This window comes from Schistocerca americana, chromosome 1 (genome assembly GCF_021461395.2).
Source record: "Schistocerca americana isolate TAMUIC-IGC-003095 chromosome 1, iqSchAmer2.1, whole genome shotgun sequence".
Classification (NCBI taxonomy): domain Eukaryota; kingdom Metazoa; phylum Arthropoda; class Insecta; order Orthoptera; family Acrididae; genus Schistocerca; species Schistocerca americana.
The window spans coordinates 363074175-363091513 of record NC_060119.1 but is presented as its reverse complement, the minus strand read 5'-3'; the positions used below and the strand labels follow the sequence as shown (position 1 = coordinate 363091513).

At 39.1% G+C, this 17339-nt stretch overlaps 1 protein-coding gene across 6 annotated transcripts in view; it reads left to right on the top strand.

Annotated features, from left to right (window-relative positions):
• The window catches only part of LOC124622748 (spermatogenesis-associated protein 6), a 192299-nt gene extending 175400 nt beyond the window's left edge, over positions 1-16899 (top strand). For 2 of the 6 annotated variants that reach the window (XM_047148563.1, XM_047148555.1), the window contains exons 9-10: positions 15544-15613; positions 16664-16899. In XM_047148563.1, the coding sequence (XP_047004519.1) occupies positions 15544-15581 (38 nt within the window). In that variant the 3' untranslated portion in view covers positions 15582-15613; positions 16664-16899. Of the gene's footprint in view, positions 1-15503; positions 15614-16663 lie in introns of all 6 variants that reach the window. The other 4 variants (XM_047148548.1, XM_047148540.1, XM_047148578.1 and 1 more) reach the window with 2 other exon arrangements.
• The last annotated feature ends 440 nt before the right edge of the window (positions 16900-17339 follow it).

Here is a 17339-nt window from a genome sequence, read left to right as displayed (position 1 = left end):
ATCTGCTATGTCTTCCAGGCCAAGTGTCTGTAAAGTCAGTCCTCCCTTTTCGGGACAGTCACCACATTCTTGAAACAAACAAGTCTCTCACTTTACATCACAGACTACTAATAACTTCACATGCCCAACCAATATGCTTCAGTAACTTCTTCAAAGTTACCACAGAAAGTTTAAAATTCGCGCAGTACACACATAAACAGACATCTCTAGGTGAATTGGAACTACCCACTTAGGTCATAGTGCATACAATTTTGATCTTCCAATATGTGAAGCTGTATAGTTGCTCTTATAAATTGCAAAAGTTTCTTTAATACTGTGAGTCATGTACCTCTTCACTTACACAGCTTTTTGACCTTCAACTGTTACAGTTTCTTTAATAGTGTGAGTCATGTACCTCTTCACTTTCACAGCTTTTTGACCTTCAACTGTGACAGTTATAGCATCTTTTTTTGTTGACACTCTGGCGAGAACAGTCCCATTTAGCTTCCAGATAAAATGACTGCACTATTTGAACTTGAGCTGTTCCTACGGATGACCATAATAGGGATCTGGTCTTCCAAAGACTCCTTTTACAGACCTCACATTCTTGATTTGTTTACCACATAATTTGATACTGGTGGAGTGTGGTTCAAAATAATTTTCTCTGACAATGTCTCTGGAATAATATTTAAAACTTACACCTTTTCTCTGTAGAATGGACGTCATCAAACAGCTGAATTGATATTTGTGAAAAATTCGTGACAGGAGGTGCAAGAGTACTTTGGTTCATTTTCTTCTGAAGATGGAATTTGTAGCTTGAAGAGTGTGGTCAGTTTTGGTGCAGTGTATTCATCCATAGCTGTAGTAATTTCTCTGCACTTTCTTGATGCATAGAGCTTATGACTCAACTTCACTGACCACGATTTCTTAATGGGATAACACCTACCTCTGTAGTTGACTGATTCAGGATATTTAATTCTTCCTCTATTGATGCAAAATCTGCATTATCTGCATCATGGGGGGGGGGGGGGGACCTTCACTTTGTTCAGATACGATCATTGTTGTTATTCTGTCAAAACTTTTAGATCATACAAAGGCGTCTCTGGAAACATCTTCACTTTGAAACAGAGTCTTCAAATGAGAACACTTACTGCCAACCCGAACAAAGTCTGTTTTTTTGTTTGTCTTATATATCACTCTTTTATAGATATGCAAGTAGTCAGCACACTTCTCTCTCCTGTGGCCCCAGTCAGAAGACTTTCCAAACAGTCATTTTAAGGGGAGCCGTACCGCCCTATCTCGACAATATCAAATTGGCTATATAAATGCCCCGTTTTCTCAGTAACTGTTGAGTATATAAATATGGTGTTTTTATCACATGTCCTCCCATGTTTTGTGACTGTATTGCTCAACAATCACTTTAAAGTAACAACTGGAAAAAAAGTTACGATTTTTTCCCTAAACATATAATTTTTGGGTGCAAATTTTCACAATTTTAATTTCTTGAATTTTAACTATGACAGTAAATACTAAAGTAGAGCTTCATCATTGTACTATCTATGTTATGTGGTAAATAATTCATTGATGTAGATTCAGAAGTTTCTGAGAAAAATGTCATGTTAAGAAAATTGTGTTTAAGGAAAAATTTTAATATGCAGCCAACTAATACATAAAAAATATGTTAGAATCCTCCTGGATGGTAGTCCTCATCTCCTCCTTCATCTTCCTCACCCAGTGCTGCCCTCCTCTTGGATCTGGTTTCTTTTGACATATTGTTTGTTGCAACCTCTGCCTTCATGATTCACAGTTGGTCCAAGTCCATCACACTTTTAGTGGCGTTGTAACCTTTATGAATGCCAAGATATTCCAAAACCCGTAGTCTTCCAGAATAGCCATCATTAAAAGTAAGAACAACATCCAAAACACCAAGTTCAAAGACAGACCTTCCAACAAACACCTTTTTTTGTATCCTTGACCATACAACATTGTTAAATAATTCATTCGCATTTTGTTTTTTGCCTTTGAGGCATTTCTTCAACAGCTCTGGTTGGGCAAGATCCTGAAACACAGGTTTCATGGCAAGCATAACAGCATTTAGTATAGTAATTTCGTGTGAGAAAGTGTCTACTTTACCCTCCTCTTTTGCCTTCAAGTATTTACACCATTCAGTGGGACACAGGTTGTGTATTGGTTCAGCATCTGTAGACAGCTTGTGAAAATAAATTGCCCGAACAGCTCTCTTCATACCATCTAAATTATCTCTGTTACTTCTAATAGCCATACCATAATATTGCGTAATCTGATCAATTTGTTTATCAGTCAGTCGATGTCTTATACTTAGACCATCAGATAACTTGCTACTTCCCAACTGCTGTTTGAGTCTACTTAGTCTCGTGCCCATCCTCTTTTGCACATGATTAATGCACTCTAGTTTTGTAATTGACAAATCACCATAGGGTTTACCCTCCACCACTGCCTTATATGATCATGAGGCTCCATCACCAAGAAAACTCATGTAGTGAACAGCACGGTCATGCTGGGAACGTTGGAACATTTTCACAGTAGAAGCAACCTCCATCCTTCCACTAGTTCCTTCATAGTTTCTCTGACAATTCATTTCATGCTTAGTTTGCTTTTCAGTACTTTTGCCTGCTTGCCTACAACCCTGACAGTACATGGTCAACACATCAACATCCAACACTTTCCCGTTGTCGATGCTGATAATAGATGCACATGAATTCTTTGACTGGAAACCTCTTTTTTGCCAGGATCTGTCGAATGATATTGCTATGTCAGAACTACCATTTTCTGCTACCACCTGCTCTGCTGCTGTAGTCATTGACTCCATAGCACATGCCTTGACACTACTTCTTACTATGGAGTTGTATTTGATAGATTTTTTAGGTAGACTAGGGAGGTTCAGCAAGCCACAAAGAACCTTACCAGCGTAATGGCCTTTTCCTATGCATCTAAGTCCATAGAAGTATCTTAGATTACTGTCAAAAAGTCCATTCTTTACTTTTACTTCTGAAGTCTTGAAAGTCTTTTCGCTTTTACAGTTCAAACACATTATTTGTAAAGTGCACACCAGACCATTGCGTTGAGATAGCTTTTCAGAAATTGCAATTTCCCCTCCACATATTCGACAACACACTGTTTCACACAAAGCTGAAATAAGTATATGGAGATTAATAATGATATTGCAGTTTGTTTCACTGTCTGAAGCTGCGTTGTATTTTTTACCCAGCAGTTTTTTCTTGGAAGCACTCGGAGGAGTAAAAGGACTGTCACTATTTACAACCAAATTTTCACACCCTTTGGCACTAACTACTCTTTTTACTGCTGCTATATTTGATCTGTAGTATCTCTTTGCTTTGTTTTGTATTTTTTTAAACACTCCTTTTGGTTTAGTCATGACAAAAACTATCACGGGAAACACAGAAACTAAAATGCGGCTAGTGGATAACTGTTGTTGTCAAACACAAACAAATGTACAGTTCAAAGAGTTTACTGCGAAGCACTGCCAGTGTAGGCAATTTATGAAATGGACAGTTCTCTACAAAGCAAAAGAAACCACAGCCTTCTAGGCTATATCGTTCCAAAGAAAAATGCCACTATGCTAAATGATGGAAAACAAAATTCTTGGAAATGTCATTGCAAGATTATTTTCAAATATTTATTTAAAATAGTAAATAATCGAATATTTCAATAAAACCAACACCAAATTAAGCATAAACATCCATATTTTCATAATTTGCATAAAAGTAAAAATGTCAAATGTTGTCATTTTGGGCGGTACGACTTCCCTTATCAACGTAGATTGTACAATAGTGTACATGTATAAAACTTAACCAGGTGACCCATGAAAAACTTTTACACTTTTATGGTTTGAATAATTACAGTATCTGAATTAAATGTAATCACTGGGATAAGGGTAGTTGTGGGAATGAAGAGAGAACATCATTAAAAATGAACTGAACAATGTGAAAAACTGAACAATGTGAAATAAAATTATGAATTTACGATACATCCTTATGTACAGGATTTCAGAAATTCCCATTTCAAATAATGGAAAATCCAGGATGGAATGTAACAATATTATGAAAAGGGAAGATTAGATGGGTAGATCACATAACTAATGAGAAAGTATTGAATAGGATTGGGGAGAAGAGAAGTTTGTGGCACAACTTGACCAGAAGAAGGAATCGGTTGGTAGGACATGTTCTGAGGCATCAAGGGATCATCAATTTAGTATTGGAGGGCAGCGTGGAGGGTAAAAATCGTAGAGGGAGACCAAGAGATGAATACACTAAGCAGATTCAGAAGGATGTAGGTTGCAGTAGGTACTGGGAGATGAAGAAGCTTGCACAGGATAGAGTAGCATGGAGAGCTGCATCAAACCAGTCTCAGGACTGAAGACCACAACAACAACAACAACAACAACAGTTGCTACACAATATAGTGGAGATGCTGAGTCGCAGATACGCATACCAAAAAGACTTTCAGAAAGTTAGCTTTCTGCCAACAAGACCTTTGTTGAAAATAGACAACACACACACACACACACACACACACACACACACACACACACACACATGCACGCACGACATCACTCACTGGCTTCTGAGGGCAGACAGTATATTTCACATAGTCACGTCTAGATTTGTGTAATGCATTCGTTCGCTGACACATTATTTTTGTGTACAAGGGAGCTTGCTTGCATAAGTAACTACATAATGTTAGTCCACACCATGCAGCTATTTCCTTCATTAATGGGTTAAATTTGGTAATCATCATATCAGAATGTTGAAGAAATGTCTTTGTATTATATAGGTGTTCGCTTCTTAGTACCTTCACTTCATGTTTGATCTTCACTCTGCTGCTCTCTGTTTTATTATGTATACAGTTTTGCCAAATCAAAGTACTCTCATTAAAACCTCTGCACTTAGGCATATGTAAAGTTCAATACTGACGCGATATCTAAGACTATATGTTCCAGGCATGTGCGACTTTTCATCTTGTTGCTATAAGATGCACCGATATCACTTGTCTTGCCCATCCTGCACAGTGGTCATGTAACAGACAGTACATGATTTGATGATGTCCAAACACATGACTTTTGCCTTGGCAATAATAAAGTCTCTATCCAGCACAGCAAGACAGTGAGGTCTTAGTGCCAATAATAAAATCTAATGAGTCAGTTGTCATCAGAATGCCCAAAAAGTATTGATCTAGGGCATGTGTTGAAGGTTGAATGGTTCCTCCAATGTCTTGTCTCAGTGTTTTGTGGATGCTAGTTAATCAAACTTTTATTGTGCGTTCTTTGATTGACTGTTTAATGTAAACTATGTCATACATATTCTTGATGTAGTTGTGATTCCCTGTATATTCCCTATGATTGTAATCATTGTCCATTTATTGCCTATTTCTGTATTCTGTTACATCCTTTCATATTTGAGGTTCTGTTGATAACTTTTGCATCCCATTTCTTTTTCTAATGGTTGAAATACAGGACCATTAGATCAAACCTCAGCATTGAGAAGCTGGATTTGTAATTAGGGTTTGCTCCCCTATCAATGTTGACTTCACTTCACTGAAAGAGACCTTCCTTCCCTTAGCAGCCATCCAATCTGGAATAGGTGCTGCACCGCTTTGGACTTCACTTCACTTCCCTGACCTAATACCAGTTGGCAAGCTAACGCAGACTTCCCAGCTGACTGGCTGATTTATATTGTGCCCCTCCACCAACAAGGTTGCAACCCCTGACAACTGTGAGGCTGTAGGTGTCAAAAATGTTTGATTTCACAGGTATTTGAACCCGCGGAAATGTATCACCAACTGAAGGAAGTACATGGTGATACAGTAATGACTGAAAGAAATGTAAGGGACTGGTGTGAAATGTTCAGCAATGAATGAATAAATGTGCTTGGCGTAACTGGACTCAAGGATCCTTCACTTATCACAGCTGACTTTAACCCTCAAGGGGGTATGCCTATGTATAAAGTGTACATTGCTGTTCTGCAGTTGCAGACCTTTACATATTCCTTCATTATTGCTTCAGTTAACACAGTGATTAGTTGTGTTGTCATATGCCAAACTGACCAGCAATAATATAAAATAAACAGGGAACTAGAAGAGCAAAAATTTACAATCCATGCAAGAAAATGACCCAGATCATGAGCTATCAGCACAGTACCACAACGCAGCAGTTGCCTATAAGATAATTCGTTAAAGAATAAGGGGTTTGCCGGGATCTGATGCAACTGCACTGTTTATTGCTTCGTGTCAGTCATTACCATTGGGAAACACTTGCACACAGCACCAGATTGATGTAATGAAAGTTTATTTTATTATTGTTTAATTAAACAGGGTTTTAGTTCACATAATGGAAGTTTATTTTGTTGTTTAATTAAACTGATATTTTGTTCCTACATCTTTACCTTTTTAACATAAAAACATCTATTCTTTACTCATGTACGAGGGCCGTTCAGAAAGTAACCTCCGGTTGATTTAAAAAAATACACCAAGTTAAATAAAAATATTTTAATATATACATCTTACAACTACATCTTTGCACTATTTTTCTACATAGTCTCCATAGCGATTGAGGCACTTATTGTATCTCTTCACAAGCTTTGAAATTCCTTCTGCATAAAAATCACCCTCTTGTGCCTGGAGCCAGCCTGTGACCGCATCTTTGAGCTCTTCGTCGTCATCAAACCGCTGTGACCCGAGCCATTTCTTCAAATGCATGAAGAGGTGATAATCACTTGGCGCCAGGTCTGGGCTGTAAGGTGGATGGTTGATAACGTCCCACTTGAAGGACTCAAGAAGGGCCGTTGTTCTGCGAGCAGAGTGAGGACGGGCGTTATCGTGCAAAAAAACGATACCGGAAGTCAGCATACCACGGCGTTTGTTCTGTATAGCCCGTCGTAACTTTTTTATTGTTTCACAGTACACGTCTTGATTAATGGTCGTACCACGTTCCATGAATTCAACCAACAACACCCCTTTGGCATCCCAAAACACCGTTGCCATCAGTTTTCTGGCAGAAAAATCTTGTGAGGCTTTTCTTGGTTTGGTAGGCGAATTTGAATGTGCCCACATCTTTGATTGTTCTTTTGTCTCAGGGTTCACGTACTTAATCCAGGTTTCGTCACCGGTCACGATTCTGTTTAACAATGGTTCTCCTTCGTCCTCATAACGTGACAGAAAGTCTAATGCAGAGGCCATTCTTTGAGTTTTGTGGTGGTCGGTAAGAATTTTGGGCACCCATCATGCACAGAACTTACGGTAACCCAATCTTGTTGTCACTATCTCGTACAAGAGAGTCTTAGAAATCTGTGGAAAACCAGTAGACAACTCCGACATTGAGAAACGTCGATTTTCACGAACTTTTGCATCAACTGTCTGAACGAGTTCGTCAGTCACCAATGATGGTCTACCACTCCTCTCTTCATCATGAACGTTTTCTCGTCCACTTTTAAATAAACGTACCCATTCACGGACAGCTCCTTCACTCATAACTCTTGGTCCGTACACGGCACAAAGCTCATGATGAATAGCTGCTGCAGAATATCCTTTGGCTGTAAAAAACCTTATGACAGCACGCACTTCACATTTGGCGGGGTTTTCTATTGCAGCACACATTTCAAACTGCCACAAAAACTAAACTAGCGCAGGTACGACGTTCACTCGACCACGGCTTGATGCCGACTGACCTGTTGAGTGCGTGAACGCACAGATGGCGTCGCTACTCCCCCCACAACCCGCACTGTGACCAGTCGGAGGTTACTTTCTGAACCGCCCTCGTATAAAGTATGCCATAACCTGCTACTGCTATGAAAAAAGGCATGCCAGCTCAAGGGTTAGGAATCGGCCCTAAAAAATTTGTTCATTTCTTTCCTGAATACTACTTGTGCTTTGCTTAGTGAAATTGTTGTTGCTTGGGAAACATCTTTTATATACTCTCTAAGAGGGGAAAAAACTGCACCATGAAGGAATTATTCAATAGGATCAAAAATTGATGGATATGATGTATGAGTGCAAATAAACAAATGATTATAATATCAGAAAAATTGGATGATTTATTTGAGGAAAAATCTTCTCAAACTGAGCAAGCCAAAAACATGTTGGTCCACCTCAGGCCCTTATCCAAACACTTATTCAGCTTGGCATTGTTTGATAGAGTTGTTGGATGTTCTCCTGAGGGATATCACCGCAAATTCTGTCCAATTGGTGCATTAGATAATCAAAATCCTGAAATGGGTGGAGGGCCCTGCCCTTAATGCTCCAAACATTCTCAATTTTGGAGTGAACCATATTGGCCAAGGCAGAGTTCGGCAAGCATGAAGATAAGCAGTAGAAACTCTCTCCATGTGTAGGGAGGCATTATCTTGCTGAAATGTAAGCCCAGGATGGCTTGCAATGAAGGGCAACAAAAAGGGCAACATAGAATATTGTCAACACACTGCTATGCTGTAAGGGTGCCATAGATGACAACCAAAGGGGTCCTGTTGTTATGAAAAGAAATGGCACCCCAGACCTTCACTCCTGGTTATCGGGTCATATTGTGGGCGACAGTCAGATCCCACCACTGTCCAGGGCATCTCCAGATATGTCATCACTGGTCATTGGAGCTCAGTTGGAAATGGGACTCATCACGGAAGAAAATTCTACTACAGGCAATTAGATTCCAGGCTGAAGATGTGTCTATAGACACCCTAGTGAGCGGTGGGCTACCAACGTGACTGTTGTCTGCCATACAACCTGACAACCAGGACTGATAGTCTGGCATGCCATTTCACTTCATAGCAAGACCCCTTTGGTTATCATCCACAGCCCCCTTATAGCACTGTGCCATGTCAATGATATTCTACACCTCACTTTGTTGCCTTTCATAGCAAGCCATCCTGGGTTTACACTTCAGCAAGGTAGTGCCCACCTTCATGTGGCAAGAGTTGCTACTACTTGTCTTTGTGCTTGCCAAATCCTACATTACCTAGCAAAGTTGCCAGATCTCTCCCCAGTTGAGAATATTTGGAGCATTTTGGGCACAGCCCTACAACCATCTTGTGATTCTGATGATCTAATGCACTAACTGGACATAATTTGCAAGATATCCCTCAGAAGGATATCCAACAATTTTATCAATAATGCCAGTCTGAATAACTGATTGCATAACGGTGAGAAGGGCACGAACTCATTATTGACTTGCTCAATTTCTGAAGCTCTTTCTTTTGAATAAATCCAATCTTTTTGAAATTATTGTCATCTGTTTGTATGTACACGTACAGCATATCTATCAATTTCTGTCTCATCCAGATAATTCCTTTGTGGTGTGTCTTTTTTTTTTCTCTTTTTTTCCTGCCCCTTCCTTAGAGTGTATTATAAATGCAAAAGCTTGTGAGTGTTTGTGTGTTAGTACGTTTGTTAGCCATTCTCACTGAAAAAGTTTGATTGATTTGGATGAAATTTGGAATGGAGATAGCTTATACCCTGAATTAACACCTATGCTAATTCCTGTATACCTACCTATCAAAGGGGTGGAGTGCCTGCAATACACGAATACCCACATTTCATTTGTCTAGTATTTGAGAATGAGAGGAATTTTTCTCGTACAGACAACCCCACATAATGATGAAAGGAAAAAGGTTGATTGCTTACTACAATTTTGCTGTTCATAGAGTAAAACTGCCACATGAAGTTTTAATTTATTACTTCCTTACTACTATACATTTTGCAGACAGTGTTCACATATACCATTAAATGTACCTGGAAAGTTATTTCATTGTTTGGCCCATAGTTCAGGAGATATGATATCATAAACACTGAGATGAGTGAAAAACTGCCATATCATGTATGACATCGAAATTTATTATTTCCTTGCTTCTAACTCTAACTCCAACACATTTCACATACAGTATCCACATATGTCACTGAATGTAACTATAAAAATATGTCATTGCATGATACATAGTTCAGGAGATATGATGTCAAATACTTAGATGCATGAAAAACTGCTGCATCATGCATGATGTTTTAATTTATTACTTCTTTACTACTAACGTAATTTGCAAAACATTTCTATACTGTAGCCCCATACACCACTAAATGTGACAGCAAATTTGTATCATTGTATGACACACAGTTCAGAAGATACGATGTCATGAACATTGAGCTGTGTGAAATGAAAGTGCAGGGTGAAACATGCAAGAGATGCAGGTGAAATATGTGTACAAATACGTATGATGCATACTTGACATGTGCATGTGTAGGCATAGCCACAGGCAAAGAGCTCATCCTAAACTCCTGGAAGAATTTCAGCCAAATTTGGAAGACAGGTTAGTTTCGGTTTGGAAAGAAATACTGTGGGTGTGAAAACCACCAGCCTCCTACTGAGGTGGGAATGATAATGTAGAGAGAGAAGGGATGAGAGGAGATGGGCAGACAGAGATAGGTAAGTTTGAGATGGGCAGAGAGAGGGGGAATAGGAGATGGGCAGAGAGAGAGGAAGAGGAGATAGAAAGAGAAAGCAGAGTGGAGGAAATGGTCAGTGAGAAGGGAAAGGAGGAGATAGTGGAGAGGGGGAGGAGGATATGGATAGAGGGAGGTGGGAGGAGGTGTTGGGCAGAGAGAGGGCGAAGGAGGAGATGGCTAATAGAAGATTGGAATAAATACATACTTGGGCATTTTTGTAATAAATAAAGGTTTTAACTGCATATAACACTGTGGGATGCAGCTAGTTTTGACAATAATACCAAGATGAAAGAACACTGTGTACAACTTGCATAATGGACTAGCAATAGTGAATTAAGACACAAAAACTGTAAAGTTCATGGACTGATATGACAAATGCTTAAATAATGGAGGTGATTATGTAGAATGAAGAAAGTAAATTTACAATTTTCTAGTGAAAGAGCCTTTCTAATAGAATATGTTTCTTGAAATTATTACTTCATTGGTTATCTTTGCAAATACCATTAGTATTAATCTTCTGTAGGTACCACATACTGATAAAGACACATGAAGTGCAGTAATTGCATACCATAAATCACAATCATGGGAGATAATTGAAGCATTTTCGTAATCACTTATAGTTTAACAGTAATGGAAATTTGGAGTGGAACAATGCATAAAATAAGGGAAAGGCAACCACTCATCTGTAGTGGACTTATTTGTAGTGCATAGATGGATGTAACAGAAAAGTTACACAGACACATGTAACAGAAAATATTATTCACACTAACTTTCAAGCTCTGTTCTTTTTCTAGCAAAATTACACACATTCACACACACAACCACACAGAAAACCAAATGCACACTCTTGCAGCTGCAGCAAATCTGATTATTGATTATCAGTTATTGAGAGCAGTTATCTGTGCTGATAGAGTTGGGGAGGGATAGCAAAAGATACATAAGGGAAGGAGTAGGTAGCTGTACAGTGCGAGGCAGGTCTTTTGACATATGACTCAGTAGTTGCACAATAAGACAAAAGGAGTTCTGAGGGTAGAGATGGAGAAAAGAATAGAGGGAAGGTAAGGAAGGAAGATGGTGGTGAAGAGGTAGACACTGAGAGGAGTAGAGAAATAGAGAGAGGTGGAAAAGGAGGAATAGAGAGGGAGGGGACAAGATTTAATATCCACAAAAGGGAGAGGGGAGGAAGAGTGGTGGAAGAAGACAGTACACAATGTGGACTATGAAGGAATAGTGTGGATTTAAGAGAAAAGGGAAAAGATGAGATGAGGCAGTGGGTTAGCAGAGGTTTAGGCAAGGGGGATTGCGTGAATGCAGCATTTGCTGGAGAGACGATCCCCAGAAGAAATTTTGTTTGAAGGGAGAATCCAAATAGCCCCTATAGTGCAAAAGCTGTTTAAGTAATTTGCATTGTGATGCACAGCAAGTCCGGCAACTGGGTGGTCAAGTTCATGGTTTCCATCAGTTTGGTGGTGTCCATTCAAGCGAGTAGATAGTTGGTCACTTGTTGTGCCAACATAGAATGCTGTACAGTAATTGCAACATAGCTGATGTATAATATGGCTGCTTTTCCACAGAGTCCTGCCTTTTGTTGGGTAGGCAGACCTGTCTTTTATTGGGTAGAAGATGCCTGTGACTAGACGGCAGTAGGAGAGATGCATGGGACAAGCCTAGCTCATGGGCCAACCATAAGGAAATGACCCACTGGGTACAGGATAGAGATCAGTGTTGGAATAAGGATGGACAAGGATATTCTATAGGTTGGGTGAGTGGCAGAGCACAACCTTAAATGATGTGATTAGTCTCTGAAATGTTTCAGGTAGGCTTAGGCTGTGTGATGGTTTGTTATATTTCACCTCATGCACAGAATACCTAAATAAATTGCCACTTGAACACTCCTTTTATATACTGTGAATATCACTTACTGAATATTCGGTCACCATTAAGTATTATTAATCAGGGTCCAACTAGTCTGTGCTCTGAATCCATGTGCTTCTTCCTCCAACTTGCCTCTGACTTTGCCTGCGTACGGGCTGCAGATAAAGCTGCTGAAAATTAACTTCATCTCATGAATTACAACTCAATACATGATAAATAAGGACAGCTACTAACTTGTGTATTGCCTTTCTGTACTACATACATAACAGATCTGATATTCAACTTGATAACTAACAATTACAATACATTTATTATCTTTGACATTCTGCATTCTTAGATTTCATGGAGCTCTTTGCTCTGCGCACCCACTCCATGGAACTCTTATCTCCAGTTCAGCAGGCAGGGTCGTCTGATTACTATCCACTTCCATAAAGTCACTGGATCATTGACTCTGGTATCAGCACCTGTGATTTAAAACAGCTCCCAACTGTGGGGTGCTCATCACTTTTCGACTACTCTGTCGCAAACATCTTTTCTCTGATACGTTATTTAAGGACATGATACCTCTCATTCAGGGAATGGGATGCATCACTACAGCTTTTAGGTATGGTACCCATCAATTAAGGGGATGACGAAAGATACTCAAAGCCCTAGTGAAGGATATTGCTGAGTTTTTCAAGACCTGAGCAATACTGTATGAAAATGTTGAGGTGTGCTGGCTGGTTGCTTGCTAACAACTTTACTGGTGTCAGAGGAGGAGGTGGCATGAGAGATCAGTTTGTGGAATAGCTGAATAGGATACTACCCATTAGTAAAGGCTCTGGTGAGGTTATTGGTATATTTTGAGACTTCTGATATCCAAGTGCAGCTTCCATGGGTGGTGAGGCTGTAAGAGAGAACTATTTGACATGGAATGGGTGACAGCAATAAACAAACCAAGCGACGTGGCACAGTTGTTAGCACACTGTATTCACATTCAAGACAACAATGGCTAAAATTCCCATTGGCTATCCAGATTTAGGTTTTCCATGATTTCTGTAAATGACTCTAGGCAAATGCCAGGATGGTTTCTTTGTAAAGAACACAGTCAATTTCTTTCCCCATCCCACCATGATCCAAGCTTATCCTCTATCTCTAATGACCTTGCTGTCAACAGGACATTAAACTCTAAGTCTTCCTGTGAGTACCATGGATTTATTGCAGATTTAGACTTTGAAAGTGAAATAATTGTGGGAGTGAATGTGGTTGGTTGGGAGGATTAGGAAAGAGGTGGTGGTTGGTATCAGGAGGGCCTTGGGAGAGGTAGTGTTTCATGGCCACAAGACCTTTGGTATGGGGAATGTTGGTGTATAATTACATTGCATTCCCACTGATCAACAAGGAGTCTAGTGATAACAAGACAGGAACTTGGGAAAGGCAGTGGTGGATGTGAATGGTGTCTTGAATGTAGGATGGGAGCTTATGGACAGTAGTTTGAAGGTGTTGATCAACAAAGGCAGAGGCTTGTTCTGTGGAAGCATTGTACCAACCACAGTGGGAACAATCTGTGGGGCTAGATTTGTTGAGATTGGGAAGTAGGTAAAAGGCAGGAGAGTGGGAGGTTGCTGGTGTGAGGAGGGAGATAGGTTAAGGTATTAAGATTTGGAATGGATCTAAGACCATGAGGAGCTGCTGGAGGTCATGTTGGACATCTGAGGTCTAACATTTGTATGCAGAGGTGTCAGAACATTGACAGAGACCCTCAGCAACATAGTCACTATGACCCTGACCAGTGTGGTGAAGCCATTGTCTGAAGAAAGGATAATAAGGTCTGGATTGGCTTTCAAATTAAGGATAGTTGAAAACCAGTACCTCTTGTATGCTCTACACTGTAAACTCCTTTCATCTTGTTTTGCAAGTGCTGTGTGATCTGTCAAAGACATGCCTCACAATATCTCGCTACCCCATGTGTCCTTTCCTACACACTCCCAAACTCCATCAGCCTAGGCAACTGCTCTCAATAATCAGTCTCATTGTGACTGCAGGAGTATGCATTTGTGTGTTTATTTGGTTCAGGAATATGCATTTGTGTGTTTATTTGATTGTGTGTATAAATATGTGTTTTGTTAAAAAAAGAGCAAGAGCTTGAAAGATAGTGTTTTCTGTTACATGTGTCTAAGCCTCACACATCAGTCTGCCGTAGGTGAGTGGTTGCTGTTCCATTATTTTATGAAATATCATTTAGATATTTTATGTACAAATATGGAACATTCAAGATAAAAGTTTTAATTATGGATGATGAGCAAGTAACAGGAAGTGCATATCCACAATATGGGGATGAGGTTTCTAAAAAGTGTCAAAGAATGTAAAAGAATAAACAAAATCAGAAATGTTATCAGTAGTGAGTTAAACACACACAGTGTAAAAGAGAAGCTGGAAGAAAATATGTAAGCTAAGTAGAGGGAATTTCTGCTAAGAATGGAACCTGATTTAGATTTCCTGTGCAGCCAACATACTCTAATGAGGTACAACATTATGACCAATGCTGTTGTGAGACTGAATGCTGCTTGGCTCTGCAGGTATGTTATGTAAGAAGGAAAGTATGTAAATGAAGCAGAGATGAATGGGGAATCATTCTGGTAACAATACAGGCCACAAATTGAGAAATCCTCTGACATAAACGACTTTGACAAAAGGGCAGACTATTATAGCCTGAAACCTGAGAACAAGAACCTCAGAAATGGTGAAGCTGATTGTGTGCTATTGTCATCACTATCTATGGAAAGTGATTGGAGGATGCTGAAATCACAAGTGGGCAACCTGGTGTTGGACATCAATACCTCATCACAGAATATGGAGCTTGGAAGCTTGCCTGTTCCATAAAGCAGGATAGGCAGTGCTTGAACTAAAGACAACAGCAACTTGCATTGAAGTGGATATGGGATCATTGACAGTGGACCATGGGTCAAAGCTGGTGGGATTTGTATTTCTTGCTACATCAGGTTGATGGTTATGCCTGGATAAGTGGTCATACAGGTAAGTTGCTGCTTGAAACATCCAGTACATCACAGATACAGATCAGTAGATGCACTGTTATGCTATGGGGGACATTCACATGGACTTACATTGGGTCTGTAGTGATAATTGTGAAGGCATCATAAAAACTGTGGACTACATTAACATTATTCCAGACCACCTGTATGCCTTCATGCCTGATGTCTTTCCCGACAGTGATGACATCTTCCAGCAGGATAACTGTCCATTCATAAGACCAGAATCATGCAACAGTGGTTCATTTGAGGTGAGTAATTTACAGAAACCTCATAACCTGTCTGTAGATATCTGATTCCACATGCCTCCAGAAACCTACAAAAGACCCCATACTCTGACTGTCCCCACCCTCTTGTTGCCCAAAGTTGATTTATTAATGTTTGGAGTTAGTCAGTAATTTGGGTGGCTGGTCACATTTGCACAGCACTTGCCACGCTGAGATAGTGACACACTGCAGAAAGTGACAGGGACATCTGAATTTAAATAACCAGTTTTGCATTTCCTTTATGTGGTCTACCTTTCTGTAATCATCTAGAGGATGATTGGGTTGATGTTTCAGTAATAATGTAAATGGGGTGGACTTTCTGCAGAATTACACATATATTTTCAGTCATTTCACTTCACAATACAAATCAATAAAACATACCTAACTTGTTCTCCATCGCCGCACTTCTAACTTGTACAATCAGTTGCTATCAAAAGAACAAAGATTTACCTCTAATGACATGTAGCAAAGAAATTACTATGACATACCAATCTATTTATGCAAAACAATCTTTGCAACATACATTTCATAAATAAATTACACTTAATTGTCTACCTTTTTTGAGAAGTCCATAATCATCACTGTAATTACATTAAGTATTTATAAATGTTAACATTTAAACATTTTTACATAGCTATGCAGTAGTGGATTTTTGGTTTTTATGTCTTTGGTGCGGTATTGTTCACTTCGTATGACTCAAGATTGATTAATACATTTATCTCATCATAACCAGTTTTATTACAGTACCATGCATAATCACTGCTGTATTGCATTCCAAAGGTGGACCAACACACTATTAAACAAGTGGTCATAATGTTGTGACTCATCAGTGAGTATGTTGTAAACAGTCATCATTAAAATGTTGTTTTCAAAAATGAAACACTAGGTGAAGGCTCTCAATCAAAGAGCCCATACTATGCTACCTCTCACACTGTTTGATGATGAATGCAACTTTGTCTGTACTCAGTCATAATTTTTACAATGGTTTAACTTATTTCCAGTTTCATAATATATGTTTTTATATATTTTTTACAGAGAAGAAAGACATCTAACAAAGAAATATGTGCTGTAAGACAAAGAATCAGCAGAGTTTCTTTCAGTTCCAACTGATTGATAACATCAGCGACTACTGAGCCATGGGCAGCTGTCAGTCATAAGATACACGGTTTTCCTTGTGCATTATCTTTTTGGAATTGTATTCATTAAAAGCTCTCTCAAGTAACAACTCTTTTATGTCAGTAAACAGCTTTAAAAAATGAATATAACCACTTTTTGCATTTTATCTGTTTCATTTTATTCCACCAAAGAACACTATATTGCACATGAAGTAACTGTTTTAGAATATTTTATACTAACTTGCATATTAGCAGCCTAAAATAAGTTGTTGTTGTTGTTGTTGTTTTAGTCACCGACAGACCTTTTCTTACAAGGGTACTGAACATGTCATGATATTACAATTTAAGAGCATGAAAAAAAGTCATGTATGTTTATGTACTTACAAGTACAGATCTAGTTCGAGAAGAATGGGACAGGTAGTTCGATGTGACATTATAGTAGAAATCATTTTTGTATTTGCCTGAAGTAATTTAAGGAAACCATGGAAAACATAAATCATGATACCTGAATAGAGACTGGAGGCTGCATCCTCCAGAATACTTTTATGAAGATATGAACAGTAGTGTGTCTTTTTTTGTATTGCACCCTATATTTT